The 17,095-nt window shown below is 40.7% G+C and overlaps 1 protein-coding gene across 3 annotated transcripts in view; it reads right to left on the reverse strand.

Moving 5' to 3' along the window:
• The window catches only part of PTPRG (protein tyrosine phosphatase receptor type G), a 743,963-nt gene that overhangs the window by 168,588 nt on the left and 558,280 nt on the right, over positions 1–17,095 (reverse strand). For all 3 annotated transcript variants that reach the window (XM_003273634.3, XM_003273635.3, XM_030802031.1), the window contains exon 6: positions 868–934. In XM_003273634.3, the coding sequence (XP_003273682.1) occupies positions 868–934 (67 nt within the window). The remainder of the gene's footprint in view (positions 1–867; positions 935–17,095) is intronic.

Below are 17,095 nucleotides of genomic sequence, written 5' to 3' on the forward strand. Positions count from 1 at the left end.
AGTTGCACTGAAAGAGAGGGGGAAAATGCTTGTTAAGCTCTACGGAGTTGGCTAATGTCTAAAGACAATCCTCACAAAAAGGTGTGAAGATGTTTTATCACAGCTGTGGAGATGAAGGGGAGATTTATTATGGTTACTAATGCTATTTCTGTCAACGTCTCTGGAATTCTAATTAGATTATTAAAACTTTGCAAATCATTACATTACATCTAGACTGCATACCTCACTGCGACAAGGGTACTTTTGAAATTAGAGGATCTTGATGTCACAGGTAATGATGCAGTGCTGATAATAAAGTTGCAGGGAAATTCTTCCAATAAAAACCAGTTGGAAAAGACAGAACCCATTTATCTTACTTTCTCTCCCGGTTTTATGCCTAAGGATAAGAGGCCCGCAGCACAGAACAGCAGCCTGGCCTTTTCCATTCTAGTAGCTGCATGACGCTTACTCACATGCTGCAAAGTTTAATAACTTCTCTGGCTACTTAAAATGCTTCCCTAGATCTGCAACGCAAACCAAACATCTGTAGGTGAAAAGACAACTGAAAGAATATTTTTAGGAGAGATATGAAACAAATGGCAAGTTCAACATATAAGAATAGTACATCTTAAGGTGTTCTGATTTATAACATATGCATTCAAACTGGTACCTGAAAAGAAACAAATTGCTTACTGTTAACCCAGATCCGTTTGTAGGTAATAAATGGGCGTGCTCTTTACCCATCAAATAATGGCTCGAATGCCCTTCAACATCATGGGATGAGGAATGGGTGTCACCCTCTGTCCTCTGCAAGATAACCTGATTCCTTTAGGCAGAGATCTGAGCCCTTCATATCCCAGCAAAAGGAAGTGTATGTGGCATACTTACCGTGATGTACGACACCCTTCAACCCGTGGATAATAGGATCCAGTGCAGAATTGTCCCTCGGACTGACCTACATGTAAAGGAAACAAGATTGGTTAAATCTATTCTGGCATCAGGCACAACAGTCTCAGTTTAATCTTCTAAAGAGAAGGGGGGAATAGATGTTATCTAGCAAGCTGCTTAGGTCTCACACACACCATGGCTCTCACCAAATGCAGATTTATGACATCATAAAATCAAGTGAGGAAGTCTAAATCAAAAGAAAGAAATTTCTCAGAATATATTATAACAGGAGAGAAATACCATACTCCTAGCAAAATCTTAAAAAGCAACCGCAAGATTTTCTTCTTGCCTTGTTTTATTAAAAGTAGGCCCAATCGGCTAAAAAGTCATTGAAAGTCATAAGAGAGCAATCCATCACTGACGGAAGATTTCAATATCTTCTGGTGACTGTGTTTTTCCCTTCTTTTTAGAAAATGAATCTGTTTCCTGCCAGCCTATTCTCCTTCGTAAGGATCCCAGTCCCCTGTGAAAAATCATATATTCTAAAGGTTATGGAAAGCAAAAGAGGAGGGGAGAGAAGCTTGAAGAGACAGTGTCTCCCATCTTCATTTCCTCCTGTGGTTTTTAATCCCCCCCCAAAAGTCAAGCCTCTTCAGTCTTCCTCCCACCTCTTCTTTCCCTTAACTTTCTGATACTGCTCAGCAGAACTCCTCATTCTTGCCCATTCTAGAAGATTAAAATTCTAGCAGCATATTACAATTTTGGCTTTCAAATATTTTCTTTTAGACATATAGAGATATTTACAAATGAGATGAAATGAAGTCTTGAATTTGTTTCAAAATAATCCAAGAGTGAACAGCAGGGGGAGTGAGTGGGGTATACATGCCACAGGATTGTCTTAAATCAATCATTTATGACCTTGGGTGGTGGGTATAGGATGGGTCATTATACAATTTTCTTTACTTTTATGTATATTTAAGTTTTTCCAAAATAAAGAGTTTTTCAAAAATCTATTATCTATGGCCAGCATAGCTCCTGCTTCCCCCATCCCCCATTGATAGTATTTACATCTAATCCACTTCTCACATAATGAAGTTGAGATACTGATGAACCTTTCACTGTGTAGCACAATCCAATTTGATGCTTTCAGGTCAATTCAGAGGAATCAAGAGCCACCCCCAGAATGAATTTTAAGGTGACTGAAAATTTTCCACATTCCTTTCTACTCTTACAAATTTTCCCTGTTGGGGAAATTTGCTGTTCCCAGTGTGTCCCACACACTCCACACACTTCCATCTCTCCTAAGCCTCAGCGTCTCCAGAAGAGAGCAGTACTTCTCAAATGGGGGAGATATTGCCCTACAAGAGGGACATGTGACCATGTCTGGAGACATTTTTGATTGTCACACAGCAGTGGGAGGGGGATGAGAAGGGGAGGGGCTACTGACATCAAGGTAGAGGCCAGGGCTGCTGCTAAACATCCTATAATGCTCAGAATAGCTCTCTACAACATCTTATCTGGCTAAGATGTCAGTGGTGCAGAGGTTGAGGGTCAGAAGCCCTTATTAGATGCTCTATGAGTTAATAGTGATTATATCTTAATGTCTAGAGCCTAAATTCAGAATACAGGTGCTACTAAACACAGGATTATGTTTATAGACTAATAAAATATGTGGAATTTGCTACTACACTGTAAACACTACAGATACAAAAAAAAAATCAGTGAATAGGAACCCAGTGTATCAGACCATAAAGGTGGAATTCTGGGAGTTGGCATAAGTGTGCCTCCAAATTGCCTGAGAAGAAGCTCAAGCCGGGGACTGAAGCATGAAACATTCTTGAAAGGTAACTGTGCACAGAATACACCAAATCAAAATTGCATTAGAAGAAACATCGTATTTGTACCTTAGCAAGTCATTGATGGAAATTTTAAAACCTGGTCAAAAATGGAATTACAGCTCAGGAATGCAAGAGAAGAGAATCTAACCAGTAAAAGTGGCCAAGTTTCAAGAGGCCAGAATAGAATAAAATAAGAATCCCAGAGAATGATTCCACATCAAATTGAAGCTTTAGACAAAAAGATGGTCCCTTTGATTCATTCTGGTGGGGATGCCAGCTTAACTACCTGTAGTTAGTTACTCTAATATCTGTGAGAAATGAGAAAATGGCCATAAATTCCCTCTATCCCTGTTACATGCGCCTTTACAACTTGACCTTGCCCTCCTCCATGAAAAGTGTACACCAATTACTCCATTCTTTGAAATTGGGCTTGTCCATATGTCTTGCTTTAGTGAATGGAAAATTAGTGAACATGATGCAGACACAAGCTCATAAAACACTCAGATTCTTTGGAATCCTAAGATCAAATGAAGAATTCCAAGTTAGCCTATTAAAGGATGAGTGACCACAAGGAGTAGACATAGGTAATCCTAGCTAACGTTCTTCTAGACTCACTGGCCTGCCACCACCAGACAGGTGAGTGAGTCCATTTGAGACCATCCAGCCTCAGTGGAACCATTTGCAGTCCACAGAGATGGGCTAAACTGGCCATACCCAGAACTGACAAGCCAACCTACTGACCCATAAAACAATTTGTTTTAACTAACTGGAATCATTTGGTACACAGCAAAATTTAGCCATTAGTTTCTATGAGTTGTATGCAAAGGTAAAAAATGAGAAACAGGCTATGATACCAATAGTTTTTTGAAACAATATATCTGCTTACGGTTTGTCTTAAAAGTTTCCCAGTAATATTCCACATCACAAGACACAGCATTTGCTGGCCATCTGATCAACTCATGTGCTCCTCCAAAAAGGTGTTATCCCTTCTCTACCATGGCAACGTTTCTCAGATACTCTGATCTTGGATCCTGAATGAGAGGGAATATTTTATAGTCAGGGGGACCACTATGGTTTGAACGCATCCCCAACATTTCACGTGTTGGAAACTTAATTCCCAATGCAACAGTGTTGAGAAGTGGGACCTTTTAAGAAGTGACTAGGTCATGAAGGTTCTGCCCTCATTAATAGATTATCATCATTATTGCTAGAGGGAATTTGTTATAAAAGTGAGTGTGGCCCCCTTGCAACCCCCTCTTGCTGTCTCACATTCTCTCTCTTGTCCATGTGATATGTGTTGCCATGGTTATGATGCAGCAAGAAAGCCTTGCCAGATGTCAGGGCCATTCTCTTGGACTTCTCAGCCTCCAGAACCGTTAACCAAATACATTTCTGTTCATTATAAATTACCCAGTGTGGCATTCTGTGATAGCAGCACAAAAAAGACTAGGACAGGAACTTTTTAATACATTTAGTATTATCTGATAATGTGAAGGCTCAAAGGAAGTGTTTCTAATCTTCCATGATTGACACACACCAATAATATTTGTAGGCTATGCAAAAGGATATGCAAAAGGAAAACAATCAGTCAACCTAGTCCAGGTTCAATTTTTGGTCATTTCTGATTACAGCTTCTCTGTGTCTGATACTCAGACTTCACCTCATCTGAGCTCAGGAACCTGACTCCAGATTCTAAACAACTGCATAAATGCAAAGCCTTCTACAACATCCATTCAGCTCCCATCATCTTCATTGGTGGTTAATATGGCTGGGGTTGAGAAGATGAATGAGGAGAAAAGGAGAGAAAATGGAGATTATTGGCTGGTCAAAGTAACTTACTAATAATACTGAGCTCATTCTCTGGTCTATGTCTTGGTTCCAAAACTCAGAGTGGGGAGTCCAAAGAGCATGCTAATAAGTGGATTTGTTCCAGTCAGGCATAACCCTAACTGAAATAATCCCTTTCACTCACCGTTTCAATCAATTTGCCACTTAAAAAAAATTCATGGGCATAAGCTAAGCAATTTTGGCAGCTTTTAAATATGACAACAGTGAAGAGGGCTGTATTAGCAACCTGTGTTTACATTTTATTCTCCACCTAGGATGCAGGAGGCCAGGGATGGGGAAAATATGGAATTCTGAGTCAGGTATGGATGCTTTCAGCTTTTGTGTCCTTGTCTGTGAAATGGGGATACAGTCTTATAATGTTGTCATGAGGATTAAATGTTTAAAGCTTAGAGTATAAGGCTGAGTACAAATGCCACATCCAATAAAGGACAATAACACTGGGCAACAAGTTGACCTAACACTCGAATTTAAATGAATGACAAACAAATGCAATTTATCCCTGAGCTTGTCAACGTGCTTGGCTCTGAAAGTAATACCTCCCTGAGTTCAAATTTCAAAAGATCCAAATTTATGTTTTATTTGACATCCACTCAATTTTGTAATATGCTGTTCCTTTTAAAGCCACATGAGAAGTGATGCTGGCTCTTGAAATTTGCTTCCTTCCACTTTAAGATCAAAGGAGTTATGCAGTAATATGGAGAAGGCAGCAATTGCACAAATGAGCTTAAAATGGACTAGAAGAAACAGACACCCCCTTTCCCTGCAGAGTTTGTACTCTCATTGCAAAACTTCCCTCCTGGCACTTCCACTTCAGAGCAGCTTTCGTGGCATTAGTCATCTTCAAAAGGATGGCACACAAACTCGACAGAGGGCTCTGAATTAAAGCTTTTCAGTTGTCTTTACATACAACCAAAGTATATAGGGACACTGACAATACAGAAAAACCACGAAACCTAGGTTTGGACTAAAGGCCAAATTCATATAAATGCTCATGAAATCTAAGCTTCATAACATTTTCTTTTCAATTAATAGCCCACCATAAGGATCCACACAACTATCAAATTAGTAGCCAAGCTATCAATCATCTCTAGAGATATGTTTACCTGGAGACTCTATAGGAGGGCCTGTGTTTACTCTTGCTTGAAGTACAATGAAAAGGAAGCAGAGAGACCCTATCAGACGACATGTGCCTGCGTTCAGACATGTGCTGCCATTTACTTCTACTGTCCCCCATGCCATTTGGCCCTTGACTTGGATCCTAATAATTTTTGCTCTATCAAGTCCTGGCCATCTGCTAAATAGGATGGTGAAGACAACCTACTTGCCTTGAATCCGACACCGCCAGCTGCTCCTTTAGTTCCATAAACATCACATCCAGCCAATATCCTCTTGTGGGAAAAAAGGATTTATGCACGCTGAGGGTGAATGGCTATACCATTAACCATGGCTGCAGAGGAAAGTGACAAATGGCAGGACCAGAGACTCCACACGGCCTTCCAGAATTGCAGAGAAGAGGACTCACCCACCCCAGCAGTTAGCAGGTAACTGTATTCAGAAGCTAATTTGCTACATCAGGACAAGGACAAGCACTTCTCAGGATGTTTGATTTCACATTTGAATCTCCCCTCCTTCCGTGGCTCTTACCTAAAGAGCCATGTGGCAAGGATGCTGTAGCTTCTTTCATTCTGACTTCAGCATCCTAGTGACCACTAACCAGACTTTGGTTCACGTTGCTGTCACAAAGCATCTATAACTTGGTTATTTTGCATCCCTGCATTTTGGTTAGCCCTTACCAGAGAGAGATCACTGCCCAGCTTCCTTTATTAATAAGTTAAACACTTGGCAATAATTTAGGAAATGTGGCTATGTTCAAGAAGACAATTTTAGCATAAAACCACTAACCACTGAGCTATATTGAAAACAATTTTCTTTTCCTGACTTTCCTTTTCAGTCTTCACAAATATTACTTTCCTTCTTGTATAGACAATGGTCTTAGTTTCTGACATAGAAATGTAGTTTTTCCCTTTTGACATTCCAGCATCATTTTCTAGCATCTCCTATCACTGCTGCAATGGGATATTACAAAAAGCAGAATCAGAGGTGTTGGCACATATGGCATCCCAAACTGCCATAAAATAAGTCAGAGAGGAATACAGAGACACAATTCAGAGTGATGCATGGCAAGGGAAAAAGGAGCTCTGTAAACCTGTAGGACTTTTCATGAAATTCTGATAAAGATGAGTAACCAAGTGTGGATTCCTGGTCTAGAGAATTGCTTTAAATGCAACTACTAAATTCCAGGATCATACATTAAGCGTAATCTAACAGATATGCAAAACATCACCAAGGCTTCTCACAGAAGTGCCCCTGTCCGAAGCAAAAGGTATGGCCCTGTATCATCATCTATTTTCCAGGATTTGACAGGGACAGACTCCTGGGACTGGTTTCCATCGGCAGATGAGAAAACTCCTAATTCCTCAGCCTTGGGAAGGGATTAATATGAAAAGGAAACACAACTATAAATGCTAATAGGACTCACCCTCCCCCCTTCAAATGCAGCTTGAGCACAGACATGGCTTACTTACTGTTAATTCATAATATTAATGGAAACTAGTTAATTCACAGGTTATTCATCTCCAGAGAATTGAGATTCGTGGTCAGAGAAGGCCATTTGAGGAAATGAATTTTGTGCTTTTGATCCACTTAAACTGACCATTCTCTGGCCCCCTGCCCCTGCCTCCCCAACCCACCAGAGTATTTACCATCTCATTGTCAGACTTGGCTTGGAGGAGTGCATTACTGGAAAAACCAATCCCCGCAGGGCAACAGCAAGGCTGATAGCAAATCCGTACAAAATGGCAGATTTTGCCAGGAGCAGTCTTGCAGATTGTCAATACAGGCAATTTCTCATTTTCATGAGGATCAAACTGTCCTGGGGTGGGCATACAATTCCATTTCCTCCGGCTTTGGATTCTCCCAACATGCCATTTCAAAGCCAGAGCAGAAGAGAGGGAGGAAGTGGGATGGCTGGGGCGCCTGGCAAATGGTACTCCCATGGGGGCCGCATGGTGATTTTTGTCCTTCTGTCTTTTTAATGCATTGTGTTTCAGAGCCAAGAAGGTTTTGGGAAAGGCTTTACAGCATTTCAAGCCGGGGTCCCGGAACCTGTCTGTCCCACCCTTGCCAATCTTCTCAAAGTGCAGGCTGCTCCTGAACTGGAGAGAAGCAAAACAGAAATTCCAGCTTTGCAAAGCATGACCTAGAGTCTTAAGCTACAATGCAAACTGTTTCACACAGATATTGTCATGACCTTTGAATTAAAAAAAAAAAAAAAAAAAAAAGAATTATGAGATCTGGGGAAGCCTGGGGCAAAAGAAGCTTATTTCAGGTTCAGTGACTTGCCTGCAAGTTTCTCCTGATTCTGTGTGGCAGTGCTGGACAACTTTGACTTTCCCTTGTTAATAATCTCGCCATACACTGAAAAGCCCCAACAATATCAAAGGCTTAGTGGAGAAGGCAGAGCCGACTGTTTTCACATGTAGCAAGTTACTTCAACCAAAACACACTAGATGTGAACTCTCACCCTTGTTTTTTCATTCCCTGGAAGCAAAAAGCTGCTCAGGGGCACTCCATTTACAAAAGGCTCGAAATCTAGAAAACACTGAGTGGGGATGGCTTTAAATTCTCATCATGTATGCAGCATGAAAAATATAAGAGACAAGGCACATTGGATCAAAGAGGTTGCCAGGCTGATCCTTCTTTTGAAAAAGAATCCCTCCATAGGAATAGGTAAGATTATCATATTGCAGTATTAGGAATGGGGGAAGACCATGTAAATATCATGTAGGTATCATATGTAGAATATTAAAATGACCTAAATGACCTTAAATATCCCTTTGTAGTTATATAAAAAGGTGACAGGTGGACAATGCTAGGAGCCCTCAGCCCGAATTATAAGCACCGGCTCCTTAAGCTCGTTGATTCAACCAATATGTACTGAGTTCTACTGCAGGCTGTGATGGGCTCACTTTAAGATGATCCTCCAAAGACCCCTGACTCCAGGTATTCAGACCCTTATGTAATCACCTTCCCTTGAGGGTAGGCTAGATCTAGTGGCTTAGTTTTATTTAGTAGAATAAGGCAAAAGCAATGTTATGAAAGATTCTGGCCATGCGCAGTGGCTCATGCCTGTAATCCCAGCACTTTGGGAGGCAGAGGCAGGAGGATCATTTGAGGCCAGGAGTTTGAGACCAGCCTGGGCAACATAACATCTCTAGAAAAGAATTTTAAAAATTAGCCAGTGTTTGGTTGTGCACATCTATAGTCCTAGCTACCCCAGAGGCTGAGATGGGGGGATAGCTTGAGCCCAGGAGTTAGTGGTTACAGTGAGCTACGATAATGCCAAAAGGAACTGACAGTGGCCTTTGGCCAACAGCTAAGGAGAAGCTAAGCTCCTCAGTCAAATAGCCCTTGAGGAACTGTGTGCTGCCAGCAATCTAAGTAAAATTAGAAGTGAATCATTCCCCAGTTGAACTTTCGGATGAGATCATAGTCCCAGTTGACACCTTGATTGTAGCTTTGTGAGAAACCTTGAATCTGAGGACACACAGAAACTGTGAGATGACAAATGTGTGTTATTTTAAGCTGCTGAGTTTGTAGTAATTTGCTCCATAGCAGTAGATAACCGTATGCCAAGAACTGAGTAGTGGAATAGAATATGTCATTGAACAAATCACAGCGCTCTGCCCTCATAGAACTGATGATCTAGTTCTAGCTCCCACAGAGGGGTTGGGGGCCCTGACTTCTATAATGAACCCACACATCACCATTTTCCTTACACTGCTGCATCAGCTATCAAAAGGCATTTCCCCTCCTTCTAGATGAGCTCTTGCCCCTCATGGACCTCAGCTGCTATGTCACCATTTCTAGAGTTTGAAAAGAAGCAGTTTGTTTAGAATCCAAGTTCCAACCAAGAAAACTTGGCAAAAATAATGAGCAAACCCCAAATGGAGCAAATAAACATCGATAATCAATTCCGGGATATAGAATTTTTAGTAGCTTTTATGTTTAAACAAACATAGAAAACCAATTAATTGCAGCACAGAACCTAAGTGAAAGGTGCCACTGAACAAGGCACAGGGCAGTATGCAGTGGCATGGGCGCTGCTGTTTCATATCCACAGCAATTAGGTGTAAACTAATTACATACCCCAAAGCTTTTTTTTCTTTTAAGAGGGGGTAGTTTTACTCTGTGCTTCCGTGCAGCACTGAATGATTGCTCTCATAATGTAGTCTCTGAAGATTAAGTATCAATTCACTCTTCCAAGCAATACCTCACAGGCCACTCCCTATTCCAAACCATGGGCTCATGGAAGGGGTTTGCTGCCTGATACTACGAGAGAAGCTTAAGCTCCTTGTCATCATCCTCTATGAAATAAACCTGCTAACTCACCTAAACATTGTACTTCATTCAGACAAACCAGTGAAAATTATTTTTAGGGAGCTACTGTTAAAGCTGTCGGAGCATCTGATTTAAGGGTCTCAGTTAAGCTATCTTTTTTCAGGGTGGGGGGTTACAGATAGCTTATTTAAGTGGACAAACATCTCAAAATCCACAAATTAGGGAAATTCCTTTCTGGAAAGAGGCAGTCTAAACAAAATCCAGCCCCATCTCGAGGAGGACATAGATTAATGCTAACCGAAGAGTTCAGCTTTGTATTTAACATGCACCTGAGTTCAACAGAGGATAAAATCAAATTGCAACGAGGAAAGACAAAATCTTTCCCAGCAGGCCTTGATTGATAGAACGTGCCATTTGTAGCAGAACAAAATGGAAAACCAGAAAGTTTGTTCCCAGCAATCATTGCCTCACTGGGCCAACTCTCTCTCCTCTGAGAAAATAATATGATTTCTTCATAGAGCATAGAGTCTACTTATTTAAGCAACGGTGCTCAGGATCTTTCAATTCTTCCAGCAGTTTGGACGGAAAAAAATGGTCCCAGTAGGGGACAGGGTGGTGTAGGTAACATTTAGCCAGGAAGAGGCTTATCTTATGAAAACTGCCACTGACAGTAACCTGGGAATAAGTAACTCCATAGAAAACGCGCAGATGGATCCCCTGTAGGTGAACACGATGAGCTCATTTTAAACTGCAAGCTGGGTACATAAGACTAGTGTAGTGGTTAAGTACAGGGTTTCTGAAACCAGGATGCTAGACCCCGATTCACAACCCAGCTCTTCTACAATAGCAGCTGTTTGGTCACGGGAAAGTGAATTACAATCTAGTTGTGCCTCAGTTTCCTCATATGTAATGTTGAGATCACTCCCCTGAAAAACCTCATAGGGTTGTTAAGAGGATTAAATGAGTATTTAGCACAGTTCCTAACACATCCAAGATCCAGGAGTATTTAGCACACTTCCTAACACATCCAAGATCCTTAAAAACTGTAGCTATAGGCCGGGCACGGTGGCTCACGCCTATAATCCCAGCACTTTGGGAGGCCAAGGTGGGCAGATCATGAGGTCAGGAGATCGAGACCATCCTGGCCAACATGGTGAAACCCCCACCTCTACTAAAATACACAAAAAAACAAAAATTAGCCCGGCGTGGTGGCACATGCCTGTAGTCCTAGCCACTCGAGAGGCTGAGGCAGGAGAACTGCTTGAACCCGGGACGTAGAGTTTGCAATGGGCCAAGATTGCACCACTGCACTGCAGCCTGGGTGACAAAGCAAGACTCTGTCTCAAAATAAATAAATAAATAAAAATAAAAATAAATAAATCTAATCACAACCCATGCCAGCATAAAAGCTCTCCTAGATCTGGGCCCAGCCAACCTCTGAATTCTTCCAGGATTTCCATGGTTCCCTACAGGACTCCAGGGCCTCCTTCCTCTTCCTCAAATATTCTGAGCATTTCACTGCCTCTAGGCCTTTGCCCCCATTGTTCCCACTGACTAGGCTGCTCATTCCTCAGCTCTTCGCAGGGCAAGTTCTCAGTCATCAGAGCTCAGCTCAATGTGGCTCCCACAGGAGGCCTTCCCTGGCCCATTCCAAACGTTTGCTAACTCAGTACTCTTGTTAGTTCCTTCCTGGCACCAGTCTGTTTGTCAATTCCTAAAGCTCAGGGTACAGCCCAGCTGGTTGCATCAGCTGAGGAAATCCAGGCTGGAGAGTCTCTGCAGTTTAAGCAGGTCAGAAATGCTCACACCCACCTGTAACACATCCTCTCTCTTGCACTTCCTACCCTTCACTGTAATTACCTGTTTAGAAATCTGCTCACTTGACTGGACCAGAAGCTCCCTGAGGGCAGGGCTTGCACTTTATTTTGTTTCATATTCCCAGCTCTATCTTAGTGCCAATACAGAGCTGATGCTAACAAGATATTTGCTTCCTAGAAGAAAAGCAGGTAGCTATTAAAGAGGTGAAGCAGGGAAATGACGTAAGGGGGATGGAGCTAAAAGAAGACTTTAACCAGGGTATCTAGAGAGTTCAAAGAGCTCTGGGATTTATGTCCAAAAAATGTGATCCAAGTCTTGGCTGTGTGACCTGAGATAAGTGACTTTAATCACTCCGGGCAAGTGGACAATGACGCACACCTCCTGGGTTGTTCTGCAGGGGTAAAATGAAAAGATGCCGTGACACAGGCATTATTTTTCCACTGTATACAGACCAGGGGATTATCCCATTGTGGTGGGATTTCTTTTCATTTTCTTTTAATCCATGACTGAAAAGTGGTATGGAATTAGGAAGGAAAGGTAAAAGCAAAAAACATAAAATTTAAAAAATAATAGTCATCATTATTAACGAGGACTTCTAAAGCAAGTTTCTAGCCTTTTTCCTTTTTCTGGATCAGAATTTGCTCCTATCACTTCTCAGCCTTTTGGCTAAGATCAAGTGCAGAATTTGCTCTTAACTGGTTAAACACAAGGTCTTCCAAGTCAGGTTGCCTTGGTTCAAATGACACTTCTATCACGGATGAGATGTGACAAGGGCCAGCACACTATGACCACCAAGGCAAATCCCACCCACAGACTGCATCTGTAAATAAAGTTTTATTGGAACACAGCCAGGTCCACTCATTTACATATCGTTGGTGGCTGTTTTTGTGCTACAAAACCACAATCAAGCAATTGAAACAGAGATCTCATGGCCTGCAAAGCCAAAAATATTACGATCTGGCCCTTTGGCCCTTTATAGAAAAAGTTTGCCAATTCCAGTTTTACACAAACAAATTACTTAACTGTCCTAAGCCTCAGATTCTTCAGTCTGGAAAATGGAGATATTAACAATACTTCCCTCTTAGGGCTGTACTTTCCTCAGAGGGCTGAGAGAGGCCAGTGAGATAATCCACATAAAATACTTCACACGATGCCAGGCACATGGGAAGAATTCAGTGATGAAATTACTGAACAGTAAACATTACTGTTAAAATTATCAGTGCTAAACTTCATCCATCCACCTATTCATTAATTCACCCACTAATTCATACATTCAACAAATATTTACTAAGCACCTAATAAGTGCCAACAATTATACTAGGACGTATTGTACTGCAAATATATCTATTAGACAAACAAAAGCACAGACAAAAGAAAATGAAATTTTTCTGCCAGTCAGATGCTCAAACTCTGTGAATCGTGTAATTGTGATATTAGTAGATATAGTATTAATACTATGTTAACCAGACTGTGAGTTTTGTTTTGTTTGAAGATATACTGCAATAGGAAACCCAGTGCCTCTTCCACAGTAAGCCTTCAAAATATCTTTGTGGAATGACTGATACATTGATAGTTGTTACCAACCAGGGAGGCTTCTAATGATAAAAAACTGCACAAGTTTTATGGCATAGTAAATGAACCATACCTGTAAACATCACAGGAAGATCTCCAAAAATCTAGAAACAGCTTTTAACAAGTGTTATGTTAATCAGATCTTGGTATCCCTGCAAATGTAATTTAAAAGACTAAGCATGCTATGAGAAACGTGAGAGTTATTTTAGAATGTTAAATATGCAAAGTTCAACATTTATATAAGGCACAGTGCAATGATTCTGTTGGTAGAACAATATACAGAATTAAAGCAGTTTGTGAGCTAACTGGGAAAAGTCCCCTTGAAATTCTCAAACTTTATTCTTACATTTTCAGATGAAACCTTTGTAAAATGTATTGCATGCTTCATTGCCTTCTTAAACATAATTTAAGCCTCTATAAATGACTAAAGATGGTCCTTTTGAATAATAATTGGGTGACCAGCTTCTAATAAAGCAGAAGTCTCAGGATACATGTTCTTCTGCAAGTGTCATAGAACGTAAAGACACACAGAACCCTGAAGAGCTCTCTAGTGAATGTAGTATGTGTGTTTTAGTGTATGGATACGGTGACATATAAATTGGTACCTGTGAACCTTTAAAATTATTTTAAAATTATTGCCTGTGCATTAGCTCCTCAAGACTGTCAGGTAACTGACCCGCTTGTAAGCTGGGTGACTTATAAGAAGTCTCATTAGGAAACAACTCTAAAACGCAGAGGTCCTTAGTTTAAAATGGTCTTCCCATTAGACACTGAGGTCCCAGATGAAACGTGTGTTGTGATTTGCTTGTTATCTTAATTTTTCATTGAGGTGTAACGTAAACCAGTAAGCTACACCAATCTTAAGTATATAGTTAGATGCATTTTCACGTCTGTATACACCCATGCAACCTCAGCCAGATGAAGACAAAAACTTCCAGAACTCTAGAGGGCTTCCTTAAGACCCTCCAGTTGATAGCCCCATATTCCATACATATTAATGGAAACATACACCGCAATCTTATCTCACCTTCTTCCACTCATCATTGTATCTGAGATTCACCCATGTTTGTCCAAGTAGTAGGAGTTCATTTTTATTACTGTAGAGAATACCATTATGTGAAAATATCACGATTGATTTATCCAATGATTTGCTGTGTTTATGGTAAATTATTTCTCTTTCTGTTGCATAAAGCATCACCAACTTGATGCAGTTTATGGAAAGAAGATTTTCAGCCAATAAAGCACATCAGAGTAGGGTGTAACACTTCAGGAAAGGAGGCAGCACAGCAATCATGCTGAATTTTAACTTTTTCCAAAGGATACTAAAAGGCCTACCTGATACTAGATGGATTTTCAATCTGTCCTATGACAGTGGAAGTCAGCAGAACCTCATAGGCAAGTGCAAGGACTTTAAGAGTTGGGCAGACCTTCAGGTTTGGGTTCTGGGCTCTGGCTAGCTGGCTGACTTTGGGCAAGTAACTTAACCTCCTTGAGACTCAATTCCCCCAACTCTGACAACACTGACAATAAACCTCTTACAGCTGTCATGAGAGTTGCTACAATAAGCCACTTATCAAATAAACACCCCAAAATACTGGTTATTACTGTAATTGAAAAAGTTGCTTTCGATATACTGAAACCTTGACTGGCAAATTAAAAACATCATGGTAAACTTATTTTTTGAGCAACCATTGTAATTACATTCTTTCCCACTATAAGAATGAGCCTTGGGGCCGGGAGTGGTGGCCCACACCTATAATCCTAGCACTTCGGGAGGCCAAAGCAGGTGGATTCCTTGAGCCCAGGAGTTCAAGACCTGCCTGGACAAAATGGCAAACCCTTGTCTCTGCAAAAAATACAAAAATTAGTGCCACTGTACTCCAACCTGGATGAGACCCTGTCTCCAAAAAAAAAAAAAAAAAAAAAAAAAAAAAAAAAAAAAAGGATGTGCCTTGGATCAATCTATATGGTGCCTGATACAGTTATACTCTATAAGTTGAAATTCTGAGATAACAGAAATTAATAATATTGATTTCAAGCAGATATAGAAGTGACATATTAATTGTCTTTGGGTTTGGCTGTCAGTAAAAAGCAAACACAGTTTCACAGTCTTTCCTCCATTACCAATCACTTTTCATAGAGTGGTAACCTACCTGCTTATATTCCCCAACCCTTGAAAACCTCTTGATATATGCTACCAAAAAAAATTTTAGTTGAGAGTCTGCACCAAAGATAAACATTCTTTAAATCACCCAAGGGAAAGGGACTTTTTTCATGTGTGATTTCTAGTCATCTGCATTAACGTTGAGAAGATAAACCAACAGGAAGGTTATCTATGAATTTTAGATACTCTGTACACCACCTTCCATCAAACCTGAGGGAGATTAAAACTCTGTCTGGTTGGTAGGTCGCTTGGGTATGGATCAAGAGGTAGGAAGATAAGGGATGAGAAACATGTGATGATGCCCTGAAAGTCTCTATTTTTCTGATGACCTGAGAATCTATGAGCTTTAACTGTGCCTCTGTACAATTGCAACAGTCAGTTGAATCCCAGTTTAGCAAAACTGTGTCAGTAAATAGTAGCCCAAGAATGTAAATTACCATAGTTATTTGGGGCTTTAAAAATAGTTATTAATATTTTTATGGCTGGATGTGGTGGCTTATGCCTGTAATCCCAGCACACTGGGGGGCTGAGATGGGAGGATTGCTTGAGGCCAGGAGTTCAAGACCAGCCTGGACAACACAGTGAATCCTGTCTCTACAAAAAACTAAAAATTAGTAGAGCAAGGTGGCATGCACCTGTCCTAGCTGCTCAGGAGGTTGAGATGGGAGGATTGCCTCAACTGAGGAGTTTGAGGCTGCAGTGACTTATGATTGCACTAATGCACTCCAGCCTCAGAGACAGAGCAAGATCCTGTCTCAAATAAATAAATAAACACATTTAAAAAATTATCTTGGTATGTTTAGAGGTTAACATTCCTTATTCTGCTTCTTACTGACTCTGTTACATAACTCAGACAGTTGAAGTATATGAAGTACTTTGGCTACTACATGTAGGAAAGAGAAAGAATATCATAAAAGCACAAGAAACTCGTGAGATAAAATAATGACTCCTAAACAACAACAACAAAAATGCCCTGTGTTAATGAGAATATGGTCAACTGATTACCTGTGTACTTGGTTAAGAGAGTTACATGAACAACAGCCTTTCAAAATTAAAACTGAGTATCCTTGTTAACCTAGGAAATCTACGTTTTTTTGTTTTTGTTTTTGTTTTTTTTTGAGACAAAGTCTCACTCAGTTGCCCAGGCTGGAGTGCAGTGGCACGATCTCGGCTCACTGCAACCTCCGCCTCCCAAGTTCAAGTGATTCTCTTGCCTCAGCCTCCCAAGTAGCTGGGATTACAGGCACGTGCCACCATGTCTAGGTAAGTTTTGTATTTTTAGTAGAGATGGGGTTTCACCATGTTGGCCAGGCTGGTCTCGAACTCCTGACCTCAGGTGATCTGCCCACCTCAGCCTCCCAAAGTGCTGGCATTATGGGTGTGAGCCACCGCAGCTAGTCGGAAAGCTACTTCTAAGACTTTTAAAAAATAATGTGGATAAGTGGATATGGGCATAAACATATCAATACAACATATCAGTATTTTTATCAGAGGATGACAATCTGAAGTTACTCTAATAAATCCATGAATAGCTACCTACTATGAATTATGGCATCACCATTTAGTGTCAACTATGAAGTAGTTAAAA

The sequence above is a fragment of the Nomascus leucogenys genome, chromosome 21 (assembly GCF_006542625.1).
Source record: "Nomascus leucogenys isolate Asia chromosome 21, Asia_NLE_v1, whole genome shotgun sequence".
Taxonomy (NCBI): Eukaryota; Metazoa; Chordata; class Mammalia; order Primates; family Hylobatidae; genus Nomascus; species Nomascus leucogenys.